This window comes from Canis lupus, chromosome 1 (assembly GCF_003254725.2).
Source record: "Canis lupus dingo isolate Sandy chromosome 1, ASM325472v2, whole genome shotgun sequence".
In the NCBI taxonomy this organism is placed as follows: Eukaryota; Metazoa; Chordata; class Mammalia; order Carnivora; family Canidae; genus Canis; species Canis lupus.
In genome coordinates this window covers 85,649,231-85,668,699 of record NC_064243.1, presented here as the reverse complement: position 1 = coordinate 85,668,699, position 19,469 = coordinate 85,649,231, and the positions used below count along the sequence as shown (strand labels likewise).

The 19,469-nt window shown below is 38.9% G+C and overlaps 1 protein-coding gene across 1 annotated transcript in view; it reads left to right on the top strand.

Moving 5' to 3' along the window:
* GDA (guanine deaminase) overlaps positions 1-19,469 on the top strand; it is a 79,383-nt gene that overhangs the window by 44,601 nt on the left and 15,313 nt on the right. Inside the window, exons 4-10 of the mRNA XM_025423311.3 lie at positions 3,661-3,748; positions 5,676-5,781; positions 7,706-7,733; positions 8,904-9,011; positions 11,512-11,619; positions 14,475-14,572; positions 16,904-16,971. Of these exons, the coding sequence (XP_025279096.1) occupies positions 3,661-3,748; positions 5,676-5,781; positions 7,706-7,733; positions 8,904-9,011; positions 11,512-11,619; positions 14,475-14,572; positions 16,904-16,971 (604 nt within the window). The remainder of the gene's footprint in view (positions 1-3,660; positions 3,749-5,675; positions 5,782-7,705; positions 7,734-8,903; positions 9,012-11,511; positions 11,620-14,474; positions 14,573-16,903; positions 16,972-19,469) is intronic.

Genomic DNA, 19,469 nt, shown 5'->3' with positions numbered 1-19,469 from the left:
TGTTAAGAGTATTAGACAAGTCTTCTACCATTTTTCAATATTTCCTCCAACAAGACAAGAACCTTATGTATATTCCCTTCTTCATCCATACCTCTTACCACATCATATGTTCTATCATCTGAGGTTTGGTTCTAGTTTATTTTTTTCAACATCTACACTTAATTTAAAATAAGCTTTAGGAGTCCCTAGTGGCACAGTCAGTTAGGTGTCTGACTCATGCTTTTGGCTCAGGCCATGATCTCAGGTCGTGAGAGCAAACCCCAGGTCAGGCTCTGTGCTCAGCAGGGAGTCCGCTGAAGAGTCCCTCTCTCTGTGCTGTTCCCTCCCACTCTCCCTTTCTCTTTCACTCAATCAAATAAATAAATAAAATCTTTTTAAAAGATTTTATTTATTTATTCATGAGAGACACAGAAAGAGAGAGAGGCAGAGACACAGGCAGAGAGAGAAGCAGGCTCCATGCAGGGAGCCAGATGCGGGACTCTATCCCTGGTCTCCAGGATCACACCCTGGGCTGAAGACAGGTGCTAAACCACTGAGCCACCCAGGGATCCCCTATATAAATCTTTATAATAAAATAAGCTTTAACTTTAAAATTTAATTCCACTTTATTTTTCAATATCTGTATTTAATTTAACAATGAGCTTTTTCTTTTGCTACTTGGATCCCTGTCTTCTTTTGTATTCATTGTCTTGAAATATTAGCCTCTGATAATCATTTCCAATAAGGTAGGTAATAAACCTTCTTATTTATCCTTGAATTACTGAAAATGGTTTTACTTTGTTCTCTCAAATGATGTGCTTTAGCTGTAGAGAGAATTCCATTTGAAATTATTTGTTCATCAGCATCCAATGTGTTGGTGTCACTCTGACTCTCATTCCTTTCTGGCCAATTTGCTGGCCTTCAAGATTTTCTCTTCATTCTTGACATTCTGTGATTTCATTATGGACCTTTTTTTCAGTTCATTCTTTTAAATATGTAGTTCTTTCAATATGAGAACTCCTGTCTTCCATCTGAGAAATTTCCCTCTCTCTCTTTCCTCCTCCATTCCCATATATTCTTCCCTCCAGTCTACATTTTTCTCTTGATAACTCTTGTTAGAAAAATATGGAAACATCTGTATATACTTTAGTGTCTCTTTCATGCTACATTAGTAGAGAATGCTGTGGCCCAATTTTACAAATCATTAATTCACTCTTAACTGTTGCAATAGCCTGTTTCTCTTTCAAGGGTACAATGTCCTGTTCTCTTCATCTAAGGCTGCTAATTTTAGTTCATTTTATGTCTCTTGTTGCTTCATAATTCTGCTTCCTCAGGGGTTCATTCAACAATTGTTTCCTGGGCACACCGTGGAATTTAGGCATTTTTCTGGTTGCTGGAGATGGACTTCAATATCTCTGTCATGATACTAGTAGCCTTTTTCCTGAATTTGTGATTCTGATGAAGGGTTTATCCTTATCTGTAACTGTCAGGCTCTAAACAACACCAGCAGCCAGACATGTGTTACTTCATGTACAAAGTATCTTAAACTTTGAAAAGATTTACATAAAGTCCAGATTTCCCAGTTCTCCCAACCTTTAGGACTAACTAATGTCACTGGGCTCTCGCTTGTTTTTTTCAACAATTGGTTTAAGCTGAGTAGTGGCTGTTAAAATAGGGCATGTTCTTCCCTATTATCTTAAATGTGAAGTATTTTTTCCCCTGAGAGATTCTTTTTAAATTTGCCCTACAATCCGTTTATTGACTTTTAAATTTCATTTATAAAAAGCTTTACTGTCAGAGAGCTCTTCTCTGATTTTCATAGCATTCTGTTCTTGATCTGTTCTTGTTTTGTGAATGCAGTATGTTCTTTTATTTAATTGAGAATGTTAATCATAATTTTTAAAAGATATTTATTTCTTTTTATTTTTTAAAAGATTTTATTTATTTATTCATGACAGAGAGAGAGAGAGAGACAGGCAGAGGGAGAAGCAGGCTCCATGCAGGGAGTCTGACGTGGGACTCAATCCCAGGTCTCCAGGATCACACCCTGGGCTGAAGGTGGCACCAAACTGCTGGGCCACTGGGGCTGCCCTCTTTTTATTTTATTGAGAGTGTACATGTGAGTGGGGGAAGGACAGAGGGAGAAGGATACAGAGAGAAGTAGACTACCCACTGAGCACAGAGTCTGACTCAGGGCTCAATCCCACAACACTGAGCTCATAACATGAACTGAAATCAAGAGTCTGATGCTTAACCAACTGAGCCACCCAGGTGCCCCCATTGATTTTTTTTTTAATCAAGCACCCTTCTTACGTTATAGATTGCCTCTTTCCTTGAAGATATTTTTCCAGATTCTTTTTTCCTCCTTCTCTTTTTTTTTTTTTTTTTTTAAAGATTTTGTTTATTCATGAGAGACAGAGAGAGAGAGAGAGAGAGAGAGAGAGAGGCAGAGACACAGGCAGAGGGAGAAGCAGGCTCCATGCAGGGAGCCTGACATGGGCCTTGATCCCGTGTCTTCAGGATCAGGCCCTGGGCTGAAGGCAGTGCTAAACCGCTGAGCCACCAGGGCTGCCCCTCCTTCTCTTTTTTATATGAACTTTCCTCCAATGTCTGTTGAACCTTAAACATATTTTTTTGTACTTAAGTGTGATGCTCTAAAATGCTGATTGGAAGTCTAGATGGGAGTACCACTACTGACTAGTGAACTTCATTATAGGATGAAAAGTGAAGGTAATAAACAGCCTTTTCAACTATGGGCCCCAAATGCTATTTGAGGATATCTTCCTTCTACAGCCATTCTTCTCTAGGAAAGAGTTCCTCAGTCCTGGTAGGAGTGGTGGGAGTTGCATATGTGGCATTTTGAGGAAAGTGGCCAAGGATTCAGAGGGTCAACCAGATTATCCACTTAAAATTCTTTTCAGTCTCTGCTGTACCTTGCCATATTGGGTGCCTAGTTTCCAATACTACTCCTTTTCTGCAAGAGCGGATCTCTCCTGCAAGAATCAGGTTGGGGTGGTTGGCTGATTTCAACAAAGACAAGGAGGATCCTGCCAGGGTTTAATCATCTGTATACAGACTGTCAGCCAATTTTCTGTTAACAGCTCTTTGCTTCTTTTTCCCCTTATAAAGTCACTTCCAGATTCTCATCCATGTCTTTTTTGTCTTCTAAGAACACGTAGAAATGTTTCCTCTGCTCATGTCTCTTTCTTGTGGGTTAATACGTTTTATCCTCCTTTACTGTTAGTTTACTGGAAATTTGCTAAGGAAGGGAGATAAATACATGTGACTAATCTGCCAGGTTGAACTAGAAATCTGGCTGAATAATTTTGCCCTCTTCTATCTAGATGGAAAAATCTCATTATTCATCTCTTGATGCAATAAAGTTTGGATATCCTTAAATAATTCTAAAAAGCAAGGAATTAATTAGTATTACATTTTGTGAATTCTGCAACACAGAACGGTGTGAAATCTAGGAAATCAGAAGTACCAGCTGCTTCTCCAGCTCACACTTTCGGAATATAAATACTTTTGCCATTTACCTTAACTGTATTTCATATCAAGATGGCATCCCTTTAAGTAAAAACATTTTAAAATTAAAAACTAGAATTCTATTTTCATCTTTATTTGCCATGTGACTTTTCTGGGCACACGCAATTCATGGTTTTTGTGATTTATTTTTAGAGGAGAACACTAAAGAATGGAACAACCACAGCTTGTTACTTTGGAACAATTCACACTGACTCATCTCTGCTCCTTGCAGAAATTGCAGGTGAGGAAATGAAACCATGATTTATGGACACTCAAGCCAAGACAGTCAGACCATGCCCAGCAATGACTGATACATGTGGGCTGTACTGCCTTTTAATTGCTAGAATTTGAGCGCTGCACTTCTTGCAAGTAATTAGGTGTTTGTATATAGCCTTTGAATGTTTTTTATTGTGTAAGCAATATGATTATTTACTTATGGTTTTGATTCCAGAATGATGTGTATGGGTCTGAATTTTGTAGATTAATTTAGGGCGTTTACTAATTCTCACGGTGGCAACAGTTTAATGTATTATAATCCGCAGGCATGTCTTGGCTGTTGGCTAGACTTAGAACACTGTGCTAGATGATGGGAACACAGTGAAATAGAACATAGTCTCTGCCCTTGAGGAGCCAGACAGGATTAACCAATTAATAACGATATGCCTTGATTAATAACTGTACTAACCGTTGCTTTGCTCTTGCTAGATGCCTGGCTTTGCACAAAGCATTCTATATGGATTATCTCAGCTCAGTTGCAAACAGTCTTTAGAAGTAGTTGTTAATGTCCTCGCATTATAGATGGATAAACTGATACTCAGAGGCCATAACATGCCCAAGTCACACAGCTAGTAAGCAGATATGAGATTGGCTTTAGATTAGTAATTCCAGGGGGCACCTGGGTAGCTCAGGTTGTGATAGATCCCAGGGTCCTGGGATTGAGTCCCACATCAGGCTCCCCACAGGGAGCCTGCTTCTCCCTCTTCCTGTGTCTCTGCCTCTGTGTGTCTCTCATGAAGAAAAAAATAAAATCTTAAAAAAAAAGATGAGTAATTCCAAAATTTGTATCTTGCACAGTGCCCAGAACATAGCAGATGATCAGTAAGTACCATTGGCTGATGTGCTGGTACTTCTGCTTTTTAGCCAAAGTAGTTTCAGCCAGAGGCTTAAAGGGGAGCACTGAAAATATATATTGCTATTTTTGGGTGAGATAGAGGAAACAGAATTGGATCAACTGGAAAGAATTCATAGAGGGGGACTTTAAACAGCGCATTACAGGGACATCAAATGGGGATAGAGGAGAGTATCTTCCCAACAGGGGAAATGACATGGACAAAGGTGTGGCGACAGGGAAATCCATAGTGATACACAAAGCTGGGAACAGAGTGACTGACCTGGAGGACAGGATTCACTGCATGGTGGGTGGGAGAGGAGGCTGGGCAGATGGGATAGTTCAGATTGTGGACAGGTTCAAATATGCATCAGATACTCAAAGATTTTGAGCCAGATGAGGTATGTGATAAAGGTGGTGTTTCAGGGAGGAGTAACTAATGGCTAGGTATTAGAACGAATTACAGGGGAAAGAGAGAGGCAAAAAGACTGCTGCAAGACTCCTAGGACAGAGGCAGAGACATTGTACATAAAATTAATATCACCCCACGTAGCTTCAACTTTCTAGCTGAAATAAAACTTCTGTAGCATCTCTAATGAGGAATAGGTTCCGGAAGTGCTGAGCGCTACTAGTAGTTCTAAATCAGATTCCCCACTGATGGCAATAATTGGCATTGCTGCGGATAAGACGAGCAGCAGTATCTTTTCTAAGCTCTGTGTGCCAGACCCTTTATATACATTATTGAGTGTATTCCTCATAGCCCTACACGTAACAGAAGACATTGGGCACATACAAGTTTAGACCGTAATCAGATACTATCACTGAGTCCTTAGTAATCCAAGGAATAATGAGTCAATAAAAGACCTTTATATCTTACAGAATTTGGTGTGGTTTTGTTGCCATTGTTATTGTTCTTAAATGGTGTGATGATCTCACTTGACATTCTCACTTGTGTCTTCATAATGATTTTAATTTAAATGTGTTTCCTAAATACTGGGGAAAATAGTCTTTTGGGGAGAAGACAACCTGACTTCAGATTCTGTTTGTGTGTGCCTCACAGATAAATTTGGGCAGCGGGCATTTGTGGGCAAAGTCTGCATGGATATGAATGCCACTGTTCCAGAATACAAGGAAACCACTGAGGCATCAATCAAGGAAACAGAGAGGTACATTTGTCCTGATTTATCTGGTGGGAGATCCCTCTGAGGCACTGATGGAGTTAGAGATGGGGAGCAGTAACCTCTGTGGACCAGGAAGATATGCACATATGTCACTGTGTGGGTCTGCCTTCGATCATGCAGTTGGTCTGCTCCTAAAGAAAGTGTCGCATGTCAATACTATTTTGAAGCCTCTGGGAATTTGCTATAGGAGTTTTAGGGCCAATCCCCTTGTGAAATGAACGATTCTTTTCAAAAGTTAATGATTTACCACTTCCCTCTTCTCTCTTATAGATGGGAGGCTTCTCCTATCCATTGAATTGCTTTAAGTGTATGTGGTCTACGCATCAGATTACTTTTGGTTGTGGGGTCATCCTCTCATCTGAGGTCATGAGCTTTTGTTAATGCTCTTTTTAGATTACATTGGGATAAAATAGTGAAAGGGATTATAGGGAAAAGGAGAGAAAATGAGTGGGGAAAATCAGAGAAGGTGACAAAACATGAGAGACTCCTAACTCTGGGAAAGGAACGAGGGAGAGTGGAAGGGGAGGTGGGTGGGGGGATGGGGTGACTGGGTGACAGGCAATGAGGGGGGCACTTGATGGATGGGCACTGGGGGTTATATTATATGTTGGCAAATCGAACTCCAATAAAAAATATACATAAAAAATAAATAATATTACATTGATATAGTCTATGAATCCCAAAAGTACTTTATCGACATTTCTTTAATGGCTTTTCCATAGTCCCTTGAGGATTTTGATTTGACTAGGAATTGTGTTGTATGGCATTCAACATTCCAAGAGATGTAGAAGAGCATTCTTCCATTGTAAATCTTCCCCAGGACCTAACCTATCCTGATGCAAGTTTTAGAAGCCCAACTTTTCTACAGTTCCAAATATCCTCCACCTTAAATGTGTCCTCTGAAAAAGGGTGGCTTAGGAACTGCCACCAGCTCACAGAAAGGGCAAAGTGAGCACCTTCCTCTTATCATTGGCCACATGCTGAACTTTTTTTACAGGTGTGGGTTTGTGGTCATACTAAACCTTAATCATTTTATTCTGAAACAAAGGAGTACCAGAAGGCAGAAAGGTAGCTAGTAAATTTTTTCAGTCAGGGCACAAATAGCTGTTTCATGGACCCTACAGAAACTACCATCACTGATTGCCACCCCTGTCCTGTCTAGCCCCATTTCCTCCACCCTCTCCATTTTACAGCACCTTGGGCTTATTCTGTGTCTGCCTTACCCCAACATCTATGCCCAGGAGGACTCAGCCTTTGAAAATAAATGATGAGGGCTACCTAGGTGGCTCAGTTGGTTAAGCATCTGCCTTTGGACCGTGTCATGGTCCTGGGGTCCTGGGATCAAGCCCTGCGTTGGGCTCTCTGCTGGGCAGGGAGTCTGCTTCTCCCTCTCCCTCTGCCTGCCAGTCTGCTTGCTTCTGCTCTCTCTCTGTCAAATAAATAAAATTTTTAAAAAAGAAAAGATAAGAAAGGAAATGATGATACTGTGTGAGAAGTAGCTCTCACTCTGTAAAGGAGGAGAGAGCCCTGTGGCTTCTAAATGTCTCCAGGTGCATAGGATTCCAAGACTCTAAATATGCCTGGAGCATGACACCCTGAAATGTTCCCCCAAATAGAGCTTAAGCCAGTAGAATGGCTTGAGTGCTATGGGAATACTCATGAACAGCTCAGCTGATGTTAGATGATAAAATTGCATCTCCCTGTGATTTTGCACTCTGTCTCTCTGGGTGCAAATGAGAAAGCAGAGTAATTACTACTTGTTAATCCTTAATTAGTGGTGGTGAAACACGTATAGCGTCAGAAGGGTTTGCATGGATATGAAGACATGTAGGTATCACGTTTCCCTCCTTTTAAAAAAACTACTTAAAATGCAAAATTTTATATCTTCCCATTTGTTGCTTTATTTCAGATTTGTGTCAAGAATGCTCCAAAAGAACGTAAGTAAGCTTGTTCCCCACTTGGTTTTGGATTGCTATTGTGTTATTTGTAAGATTTGTTATTAAGTTGTTTGGTAAAGATTAGTCTGTGTACATTTGGCTTACTCCATGCAGGCAGAAATGTTTTCCCAGAGCTTTAGATTGTTTTTACAGTGGACCCTCAACTCAGTTCTGTGAGGTCAGCCTTTTTTTGTCTTCTCGATGGCTTTCCCTTCCTCTCTTCTGGAACCGTCTAAATACACAGGACTGGCCCAGGGAGAGGTGGGAGAGGGCTTCAGGGATGTGGACAGATTGATAGCAACTGGAAGTTGGTTATACCAACATTGACTCTGGCCTCTTGGATTCCCTGATCTGGTCTGAAGCATGGGTGGTGTCCTGATGCCCCAGTCATTGGCCACCTTGGACCCTAATGTTTGGTATGTCACATGGCCTGCAGACCCTCAGCCACACCACACACTCCTCTTTGCAGTGTCCTGGCATTGGTGAGCCTGTGGAGGCAGTGCTGTTTCCTGCCTCTACCGCCAGCAGACTGGACCGTAGCTCCATTGTGCAATCTCTTAGATGGGCAAGCCAGACTCTCCCCTTACCAACTTTTGAGGGCTGATTGGAAACCATAAAAACCCCATTACTTTCAATCTCATCTTGGGAGAACAGATGGAGCTTTGTGGTTCCACATCCTCACCACTCCCCTTGGAGCCCTTCCCACCTGTTCAGCCTTCACCCTGGGTGACATCAGAGCCAGTGCTGCCACTAAACGTCCTGAGGGAGGCCATGGCCAGCACTCCTCCCCAAGATGTAGTTGGGGAAGGGACCACCGCTTCACTTTTAGTTTCCCATAGCAGTCTCCTTTAGAAGTTCTTCTGCTTCCCATTTTTCTTCTTGAGGGCCACCAAGTCAAGGCCTCGTCTGAGCCTTCATGTGGATGTAGGACTGGGGGTATCTGTCATTTGAGACAAAATCTTCCGTTGAACTTGGTGCTAGTCTCTCTGTTGTCCTTAGCCATGAGCTGTTTCCATGAAACCCACTACTTCCACCCACTCTTAGAATGAGGGACTATCACCCAAAATGAAGACATAAAATTATCACGTTGTATGATATGCATGTTGAGGTATGCCATGCATTCATGATATCCATAGTTTCCTTACCAATTTTTTAAATTATTATTTTCAGTATTCTAGAGTGAAGCCCATAGTGACACCACGTTTTTCTCTTTCCTGCACTGACACCTTGTTGAATAAACTAGGAAGCATCGCGAAGATCCATAATTTGCATATTCAGGTGGGTGTTTTTCTCCTATACATGCCTCTGTCAACACCGGCAAGACTTCTCAGTACCCTAAATTCTGTTGGTAATCTCCAGTTCTTCTCCTGAGATCTCCTAGAGAAATAGAATCAAACGACAGGAAGGGCTCTTAGAGACATCACCTAAATCTGCTGCTTTAATTTCCCAGATAAGAAACTTAAACTTCCTTTTACCCTCAATTTTCTTTGATCAAGCATGGAGAGACAAGGCCATCATATGTAACCAAGCCAGATCAATGAGACACTGCTTACCTGTTCTCTGTAGGATAAATTTAATACATTTCTTTCCCACTTTTCTCTTTTATTTGATCCTTTTCTCAGTGTTCTAGGCCTTCATTTTTGGAGGAACCACCTATTATTTGAAAAGCAAAAAGAACCTAATTTCTACCTTACAAAAATGCATTTAAAAGCCCTTTTGTTCTGAGTTTCTTAATTTAAAATCAGGAACAAAAAAAGTGTATCTTACTTTGTCACTAAATGGTTGCAATTTAGGAATAAAGCACTTTTTTGAAGCTTTCAGCTGGGTTAAAATTGGGATTTGCAAGCTCCCCTTCCCCCGTCCAAGCTTCATTACAGACTGCACTAAAATTTTCCCCCTTAAGAGTTGACTATCTTATAACAAAGGGCAAGTTAGGGAAAAGGCAACACATTGATTCTTTATCATTTATTCTTTATCATTGATTCTTGATTATTTTGTTGAGGCTCATTAACTATTCTCATTACCCTTCTCCCTTTTCGGAGGACTGTGGTATTTGTATTTTTTATTCAATCCCATACAATTGTAGGGGAGGAAAAAGTCATCCTTGACCTTCTTAGAGTCCCTGGCTGGGTCTGGAGACTAAATTGACAAAGGAGAAAAGCATACGAATGTATTTAATATAAGTTTTACATGATACAGGAGCCTTCATAAGGAAATGAAGATGCAAAGTAAGAAACAGGAGCATTTCTAGGCTAGATTTGGTGACAAGTGAGCAGTCATGGAAGAATATGATCGTTGTTTGGATTCTTCTGAGCACCCCTTTGTCTTCAGAGATAAGGCTGCTCCTTTCCTCCAAGTATAGGATGGGCACCCTCACATAAAAGTTTTTTGATCTGTTACAGGGATGATGGGGAGGGGAAGGTCATTCTGATCTTCAGCTATTTTCCTTCAGCTTAAAATGTACAATATACTACAGTGCCACATTTGGAGGTAGTGTGTCCTGAACTCCATGAACACAAAACAAAATCAAGTATATCTTTGCTAGAGGTGTATGCATGTGTGCATGTTCATTCAGCATTTATTCAACCTTATCAAAGTGAAAAGAATCATCTGCTTGACCCTTCTTCCCTTCAGATGCCCATGTATTTCCTTAGTGGTCTAGATTTCCTCAAGGCCAGGATAGAGCTCACCCTCTAGGTAGAACACTCTATTTTTAGACCATTGCTCTTTTTTCTCTCATTTGGTTCACACTCTACCTCATGGAGAAAGGGAAATGGCTTTGCTATTCTTGGAAGTGGCAACTTGCTCATGAGTTTTTTTCCCATAATATGTACTCATCACCAGTTGATCTGGAATGATTTTTGTTTTAGGCAAGGGGATGAAGTGGTTACACTTAAATGTTGTGTCTCAAAAGTACTTACTGCCCTCTCAGGGTTTATGGTGCCCTGGAGTAAGGTTGGTGTGTGGGCCAGGACTCATTTGTTTCTGTTGGATGTGGATTTTTATGGGCTCTTTTTTGGTGACTTCAGAATTGTCAAACTCAGTTATTCGCAAACTGTCTTCTGTACAAGAACTTATTTTGGAAGCTGACAAAGTGGGCAAAATGAGGACAGTGTTCTTAAATCCCAATCCTGCTTCTTCCTGAGACACAACTTGTTTATGCCTTTTACATATTGGATTTCTATGAATTTTTATATGAATAACATATTCAAAACTGGAAGAGTTTAGAATTTAGAAAATCACTCATTTAGCCCAACCCTAATATTTGAGAGATGAGAATGTAGAGACCCAAAGGAAAGAACTGATTCACCCTAAGACAAATGACTAGGCTCAGAACTTGGGCTAGCATTCATCTCTCCTTGTTCAAGTTCCAGTTTTCTTAAGAAAGAACCATGCTGTCTGTCCTTTTATGACCAATAAACTCTTTTCTTAATGGCCAGTACCAGAAGAGGCAAGTTGCCACAAATAGCTAGGTTCTTGACTCTCTTCAAGTACTTTTTATTTTTATTCATTCTTGCTATGGAAAGAACATAATATGGATTAAGGTTAGGGCTAGAACATTACATATCGATGTAATTATCATGCTCACATTCATAGTTTCTTTTTCTTATAGATGTTATGTATAATATGAATAATTGTTTTCAATAAAGCACATGTAGAATCTTTGTTGTCTTATATAGGCAAGTAGAAACCATCCTTATCATTGTTGGGATAGGAAGTATGATTTCTAATGGTATTTCACATTAGAAAATTGAAAATATTATTTCTTTTCTTGTAGAGCCACATAAGTGAAAATATCAGTGAAGTTGAAGCTGTGAAGAGCCTGTTTTACGATTATAAAAATTACACAGATGTGTATGATAGAAACAATCTTCTGACAGATAAGGTACATTGCATATCATGACATAATCTGTGTAAAGTAGGGCATAGTTTATCTACATTTTAAGATCTCAGTAATGGAGGGCAGTGGGGAAAAATGAAATAATAAAATAAAATCTCAATAGTAATCTTCAGACTTCAACATGTGCACATTTCCCAAACTAGAGTAAAGCTTATACACCACGCGTGCATGGATGTATAGTTAAAAATTGGCCTGAAGTTTCATGCCAGTAAATAAATCTAAAGACTTCTTTGGGGGTAAGAATGTCATTTGGCCCAAGGATATTTTGTCAGTATCCATCAGAATGTAAATGTGCATTCCCTTGAGTTAGCAGATGCATTTCTAAGGATCCATTCTGTAAGGAATATGAATAGGAATGTTAATTAATGTGAAAGTCAGGAAATGTCTATCAGTGGGGGATTGTCTAGATTATAGAACATCCATAATTAAAATTTTATCCAGCATTCGCAAGAATGATGTATACAGGCTCACAAGGAAGAATGTTTATAAGGGTTGTTTGTGTTTGATGTGTGTATGTGTGGGTGCATGCTCACTTAAAAACAATGATTTGGAGGGGCATCTGGGTGGCTCTGTGGTTAAGCACCTGACTCTTGATTTGGGCTCAGGTCATCAACCCCATATTGGGGTTGATGCTGAGTATGGAGCCTGCTTGAGAATCCCTCTGCCCCTCCCCACTTACGTACTCTTTCTTGCTCTCTCTCTCTGTCTCTTAAAAAAAAGTATAAGGGAGTACAAACATTGAATGTTAAAAAACGGTCTTCCTGAGGGAGAAAACAGAAGGACTTTTTACTCTATTTTTAAACACTGTGGTATTGCTTTAAAAAATTAGTATATAATACTTTCATAACTAAATAATTTTACATTAATTACAATTAATATAGTGAGGTGACACCTCATTACAACCATATACCCCTTGGCCTCCAATGAATTGTACAGACTGCATGGAGAGTTGAACCTACTGCAGCAAATAAATTCTACTGCAGTGAATAAATTCTTTCGGATGATGAACAGAGGGCTGAATATGACTACTTTGAAAGGTTAATATTCTACATAGATCTTGTAAATGCTACGCTGTAATTTTCATCCTCCTTTACATATATTTCCATATGATTAATAAATTAACCTCCTATTTGCATGTTAATTTTATTTGCACAGAATTTGGGAAATTTTTATTTTATTAATAATTCTGTGGTCACTGAGCTGTGTCTCCCAAAGGAGAAAGCTATTAGAAACAGGTTTTGTACTGAAGGAAAAAGAATTTTGAAAGAGTAAAGCCTTTTTATTTTATTTTATTTTATTTTATTTTATTTTATTTTATTTATTTTATTTTATTTTATTTTTTCTTTTGAGTAGAGTTGATGCACAGAGCATTACATAATGATTCAACTTTTCTCTGTTATGCTGTGCTCACCACAAGTGTGGCTACCACCTGTCACCATACAACATATTACCATTGACTATATTCCCTATTACCATTGATTATATTGCCTTTTATTCCCAAGACTTATTCATCCCTTAACTGGAATCCTGTGTCTCCCATTCCTCTTCCTTCATTTTGCCCATCCTCCTGCCTCTTCTCTTCTAGCAACCATCACTTTGTTTTCTTTGTTTATAGGTCTGATTCTGCTTCTCTTTCTTTGCTTATTAATTTTTCTTTGTTTTAGTTTGCACATATGAGTGAAGTCATATGGTATTTGTCTTTCTCTGATTTATTTCACTTAGCATAATAACTTAGCATAATGCCCTCTAGGTCCATCAAGGTTGTTGCAAATGGCAATATCTCATCTTTTTTAAAGTTGAGTAATATTACATATTATATATATATATATATATATATATATATATATATATATATATATATATATATACTGTAAGAAAGGCTTAAGTCTTATTTAGGAAATCCCACAAATCTTACCAGGACTAAATAGAGAAGTGTTGTATGTGTGCAGTGCCTGCCTTCATGGATAATTTTGTCTTCCAAATTAATAGATACATTTCCTAATTTTGTGAAAATGTAAATATAGGTGATAAAACAGTTTGGGTTTATTTTAAAGATTTTTTTATACTTATTCATGAGAGACACAGAGAGAGAGAGAGCCAGAGACACAGGCAGAGGGAGAAGCAGGCTCCCAGCGGGGGGCCTGATGCAGGACTTGATCCCAGGACCAGGATCAAGCCCTGAGCCAAAGGCAGACGCTCAACCACTGAGCCACCAGGTGCCTCTTAAACGGTTAATTTGGTTGTGTTAACTATACTCAAATTTTAAAAAGACTTAAAAGATAGATAAATAAAGATTATTTGGTTATATGTGTTGAGAGCATCAGTGCCTGTATTTAACTAGGAGCAGAAATAAAAGCCCAACTCTTTCCAGGATTATGCCTACAGCTTCCATGTCTGACAAAGGAAAACTTACTTATAGTAAGTTCTGATTAAGATAGGAATAAGCACAACCCCACTGGTTGCTCACCATGTAGAATTAGAAAATAAAGTAACTTGGTTGTTTTCTAAAGCGGAGATGAAGACAGCATAGTATCTTTGAGCTGGGTGGATATCCTATGCTGTAGATCACCTGGACCCTCATTATTTTATAGATTAAAAAAAAGAAAAAAGTAAGATCCACATATTTGCTGAGAATTGTGTAATCCAGTGTTTTTACAGGCCTTTTTTGAAGAGTAACTTGTACATGGATTTTATACATACAAGTAATCATAAATGTTCTTATGAAGATGTTTACAGACAAGTCACAGCTTTTGTCTGTGCCTGTAACATCTTGCTGTCAGTGAAGACTATTGGAAACGTTTTTAAGTGGTAAACTCCACACAGGATACTCTTCTCTCCAGACAGTGATGGCACATGGCTGCTACCTTTCTGCAGAAGAACTGCAGGTATTCAAGGAACGAGGAGCAGCTATCTCACATTGCCCCAATTCTAACTTATCGTAAGTATGCAATAATTAGTTGGTAGTAGAGTATGATCATTTGGGTTGCAAATTAGCAGCTTAAATACCTTTGTTTTCTCAGTCATGCCTCCAAGTGTCCTTCTCCTAGAGTTCTGTTTGATTGGGACAGGAACCAGATAGACGCACAGAGGCTCACCTGTGCATTGATAGGGAGAAAAAGCACTCAAAAGAGGATATTTTTGCCTTTGAAGAACACAACATCTCTTAAAATTTTTGTGCAAAAAATGGGACATTAGGAAAAATAACAGAAAGAGTTCAAAACCTACAGCATTTTGGGGTTTGAGCTAAGGACTACAAGAATGCATATGCCAGCCAGGTGTTCTCAAGAGAGGGGACTGACTTCCCATTACTTTGCATGCTTTGTAGTCAGAAAGGTCAGTGCTATGAGAAGCACTCCATTGTATATGTCATGCTGCTGGATCCAATAGAATGTCAGTTCACACAGGAGGGACCATGTCTTATTGTAATTTCCTAGAATTCAAAGCTTCATTCATAATTAGTTTTTAACCCTTTCAAAGGTCTTAAATCTTATAAGGGAGTCAGATGAAAATTATGACCTGTATCTTCAGAAAAAAGCTCATAGAGATAGAGATGTCACATCTAATTTCAGGAAATTCATAGATCCCATGATACCCATGGATGCTAGATTAAGAATCCATGTTCTAGGATTCAATACAGAAAGGATCTCATTTCTAGTGCTAGTTGATCCAGACTATAACTCCTCCCACTTAGAGGCAGGTTGAGATTGATCATTCATATATTCATTCAAGGAATTTATTTAGCTTCTACTAGATTTTAGTTTTTTTGAGGATTACTTTGTGTCATCTTGTTTTGAGTTCCTGGAGAAGCAGACCATGATACAATCCATGTATGAGTAGTTTATTTGGGAGGTGATCTGAGGAAACACTTCTGGGGATTGATTGGTAAGACAGAGAAGGGAAAGAAGTCAGTAAGAACGTATCATCAAGCATGTGACCACTGTAGGCTCCTGAAGTTTGATTCTTCCAGAAAACTCAGGGAACCAATGTACAAAACAGACCTCAAAGTCATTCTGCCCAAGGGGTGAGGAAGCAGGGATAGTTATCTCCACAGATCTGTCAGTTATTGTGGAGGGCTGCTGGGTGAAGTGAAGAAGCATTAATTCCCTGGAATTCCTGACCTTCCTGAAACAAGGGCAGAGTAGGTTGTGTCATGGGGAAAGAGCCCGTTGGTAGAGTTGGGAGGTACTGGTGATTGGAAGTCTAGGGAGTTGGCCAGCAAAAAGGATGCATGTCAGATGTGGTATAGGAAAGGCATGAAGGCCACAGAGCTATATTTCTGGTGTGTATTGAAAGGTTCCAGAGTCTTCTGGTTTTCAGACATGATGGGGCATGACAGGGAATCTTGTCCATGTATGGCGAGGGACCATAATTATGGTCTAGCAACTGACCAGATAGGGAAAGGATTTAAGATCCCATGGGTTAGTTATACACTATCTAAATTAAAAGATGATCCAGTTTTGCAAATTGAGGTTGGAAGTTAAATTTCTTTATGGATAAATTTCTGTTAGATGGTCACTGCTGTTCTTTCTCCAACAACTTTAAAAGATTTATTGCCTGTGCATTGGGGCTTCGACAATGGTAGTTAGGTGTATCTTCAAGCAAGACCACTTTGACCTTTGCATCTTCTCAGACTTCTAAGGAACACTTTAGTTTTCCTTTGTTTTTATAGAAAGGTGGCACATCTAGTAAGCTCAAGGTCATAATGTCCAGAATTCAGCCTGGAACCTTCTCTCCTAGCTGCTACGGTCCTCAGCAGCAGCCTGTGAACTCTCAGGCCCTGACTCATTCGCCTGCACCTCCTTTCTTAGTAGTACCCTCTTTGATTTTGGAAGTCATTACTCACTCAGGGTAACAAAGGATCCCAGACACAGAGGAAAGATGATGCTTTATAACTTCTACTTCTTAACATAGAAGCATTGATAAGTTGGTTTTAAAAAAACAAAACACTGAAGACCAATAGACTTTTGCACTACCTGAAAGATCGACTTTCTTCATTTATTTTTCCTTATAAATGATCCCATTTTCCTTCTGTTTCTTGCTGTTCTGTACCTTCCTGAGATTAACCTCGACCCAAGTACTAAAGCTCCTTTATGATCACCTTTTACTCTGGGACGTGCGATTTGGTTTGGCTAATGTGTTTGTGTCAACATGAGCTGATATGATGGGAAACATAATTTTAGTGAAATCGCCATCATTATTGCGTTGGTATCCTCTTTTTTGGTTGGAAACACATGGGTCCCCTTGTTCTGACTATCTCCTCTCTCTACAGGCTCAGCAGCGGCTTTCTCAATGTGCTAGAAGTCCTGAAACATGAAGTGAAAATAGGGCTGGGTACAGGTCAGTAATTTGCTATTTGGATGTGGGCAAAGTGGTCGAGTAGGTGCATAATTTTATGATGTGACTAATTTTCAAGCAACAGTTTTATGTTTAAAAATTTAGTTTTATTATCTGGTAAAACTCTTGAGCTAATAAAATAGGTTGGAAGCAGGAAGAAAATGTATAAAGAGGGAAGAGTGTTGATGAGACTAAATTCCTGAAGGCCATTATCCTTGCTTACTGTCAGAGATTAGGTAAAAAAGGGTAGGTCCTTCTAAGTTGTGTTAGGGGGGTTTTTGTTGTTGTTTTTTTTTTTTTTTTAATAAAAAAACTTCTTGATTTTTTTCTTCCTCTTTTGTTTTGTCCTTCTGGCTAGATTTTGATGGTTTGGATTTGTATGGTTTTTGTTTTCAGTAACTGTCATCACAAATATTGTCTTGGAAGAAAATTATTTGATCTTGCCATAGTGAGCACAGATTCAGTCTATGCCAGTATTGAGAACTTTGAGATATATGAAGAACTTGCTTTGCTTTTGAGCAGTGTTTAACAAAATGAGATTCCAATTCCCACAGGCAGTCTGTTGTTTGCTGACTTGAAGGACATTCTAGGTGGCTGATGAGTTAGTGATGTCTCTATTTTTTACAGTGTATTTCAATTGTTTTTCCTGACTGTGGGCAGTGCAGCTCACTTAGAAAGTATGAGACAGGCCCAAATGCCTAGGCATATCCTCTGTGAATCTTTTATTACTGTGTGTGAATAAACTAAAAAATTTTTAAATGGGTGTGGGACGCAAGGATTTATTTTTTGTTCTTGATGCAGTTGTCTTCCTGATACTTAAAAGCATTGGGATGTTTGCATATTGATGATGATGGTTGTCATCCTTTTCTGCAATAACTCACATTTCAGTTAATTTTATACCAGCAATATTAGTAAGAAATACAATAAAACAAAATGAATTATTCATATTTTTAAAGAGATATGCTAGATTAGATATTCTCCCCAATTTTATATGAGTCAAAAGAACTACGATATTAAAAAAAAATTCTCATTTAAGTCTTCAATCACGGAGACTGTGGTAATATGTGGATATAGTCACAGGTGTTAAGGTAGTTATTTTAACTTCACAGAAAAGCTTTAACAAATAAGAAAAACATGGCCAAGAATTTTTGTTATATACTAGTCTGTTAATGAAAAATTTTGTAGACAGCCAAAAATCAGGTGGGTATTGCTTTCCAGTTTTCTAGAATTTTGGTCTCCATGATTTAAGCTCATCACATCACTTCCATTTCTTGACTTTGAGTTGTATAGTGATGGAAAATATTTATGTAAAGTTTTGTCACTTACTAGCTATAAGAGTTTGAGCAAATTTCCTAAGACTTCATTTCCTTAATTTCTATAACAATAACATGAGTAATAACTATGTCTATCTTACAAGCTTGTTTTGAAGCTTAAACGAGAAAAAAAGTCCATGCAAAATGGTTAGCATATACTTGGCAGATTGTACTAGTCAATAAATATTGGTTTAAAGGGAAAGAACAATGTTGGTGTATTGACCAAAGGTTTGATTAAATATGATATATTGACTTATGAATTGGGAAAGTACTGTTGCATTTTACACAGTCTCTGTTGTAATAGCCCTATTTTGTTCCACTCTTTCTGAAACACAACCTTTATATACCAACCTGCCTGTTCCACGTAGCCTTCAGAAGATCATTTAACCTCACACTGTGGGCAGAGAGCAGATCCAAAAGTGGTTTGTTCACCCTGTCTATAAGAAGTGGAGGCAGATCTGGACTTTCTCAACTATTAGATAGGAGAAACCCACATGAAGTTTAACAAAAATATTGCAAAACAAGAGAAAGTCATATCAAAAAGAATGAGGGACACCTGGGTAGCTCAGTTGGTTAAGTGTCTGACTCTTGATTTCAACTCAGGTCATGATCTCAGGGTTCTGTGATCAAGCCCCACACTGGGATCCACAGTGGGCATGGAGGCTGTTTAAGACTCTCTCTCCTTTGGCTCCCCTCCCCGCTCATGTGCAATGTGTGTGCTTTCCTCTCTCAAAACAAAAATCAAATAAAAACAATGAGAAGATGAGCTTATCTCTGAAAATGCTCTACTTCAGGATCTAGAAGAAACTTTCAGAAAATTGCCATCATCCGTGGAGTACAAGAAGACATGGTACTATGAAAAGACCGCAAGTTGTGATGGAAAAAGGAATTTTTTAAATGAAAGAAGAAAACTGAGGGAAAAAAAGAATGAGAAGCATGTAGACAATCCTACATGACGGGAGGGAGGGTAAATTTTACAACCACTTTGGAAAACTGTTTGGCAGTTTCTTATAAAGTTAAATATACCTCTACATATGACCCAGTAATTCCATTTTGGGGTATTTACCCTAGAGAAATGAGCACATATGTTTTCAGAAAGAGTTGTACATGAATGTTTATACCAGCTGCATTCATAATAGCCCCACAATGGAAACAATCCAAAATCTTGCCGACAGGGGAATGGATAAG